This window comes from Arachis duranensis, chromosome 8, assembly GCF_000817695.3.
Source record: "Arachis duranensis cultivar V14167 chromosome 8, aradu.V14167.gnm2.J7QH, whole genome shotgun sequence".
In the NCBI taxonomy this organism is placed as follows: domain Eukaryota; kingdom Viridiplantae; phylum Streptophyta; class Magnoliopsida; order Fabales; family Fabaceae; genus Arachis; species Arachis duranensis.
The window spans coordinates 11,412,647-11,413,116 of record NC_029779.3 but is presented as its reverse complement, the minus strand read 5'-3'; the positions used below and the strand labels follow the sequence as shown (position 1 = coordinate 11,413,116).

Here is a 470-nt window from a genome sequence, read left to right as displayed (position 1 = left end):
CGTTGTTATTATTGTTGTTGTTGTTGTGGTTGTTGTTGCTGCTGCTGCCACCGCCGGCGGAGTGGTTGCTGCCGTAACTGTGGCTATGACTGTGGCGTGGGGCTGAATCGGATCTGACGGCAGCGGAGGGGAGAGGAGGCATGGTGAAGTCCGCGAAGTGAGCCGCGGGCGTAGGTTTTACCGGAGAAGACTGGTCGGAGACAGCGGATACGCAGCAAAAAGGATGCATGTGTGCGTGAGATTTTTTTTTGAAGCGGCGTTAGTGCGAAGGGGAATCGTTGAGTTGGATGGCGGCGCAGCCGGTAACGGCGGAGGTTGAAATATGCTTCATTCTATAGAGAGCGGTCAGTATCAGAGAAGAAAGCACACGCGATACGGAAGATATGAGGAGTTTTATCCGAGGCGGAATTCGCGTGAGATAAAAACGGTTACGACTCAGCAGAAGAAGATTTTAAGTAAATAGATAATAA

The 470-nt window shown here is 51.1% G+C and overlaps 1 protein-coding gene across 1 annotated transcript in view; it reads right to left on the bottom strand.

The window, feature by feature from the left end:
- Nucleotides 1-464, bottom strand: part of LOC107460804 (oxysterol-binding protein-related protein 1C) — a 5,442-nt gene extending 4,978 nt beyond the window's left edge. Inside the window, exon 1 of the mRNA XM_016079207.3 lies at nucleotides 79-464. Coding sequence (XP_015934693.1) covers nucleotides 79-229 — 151 coding nt within the window. The 5' untranslated portion in view covers nucleotides 230-464. The remainder of the gene's footprint in view (nucleotides 1-78) is intronic.
- Nucleotides 465-470: the final 6 nt, after the last annotated feature.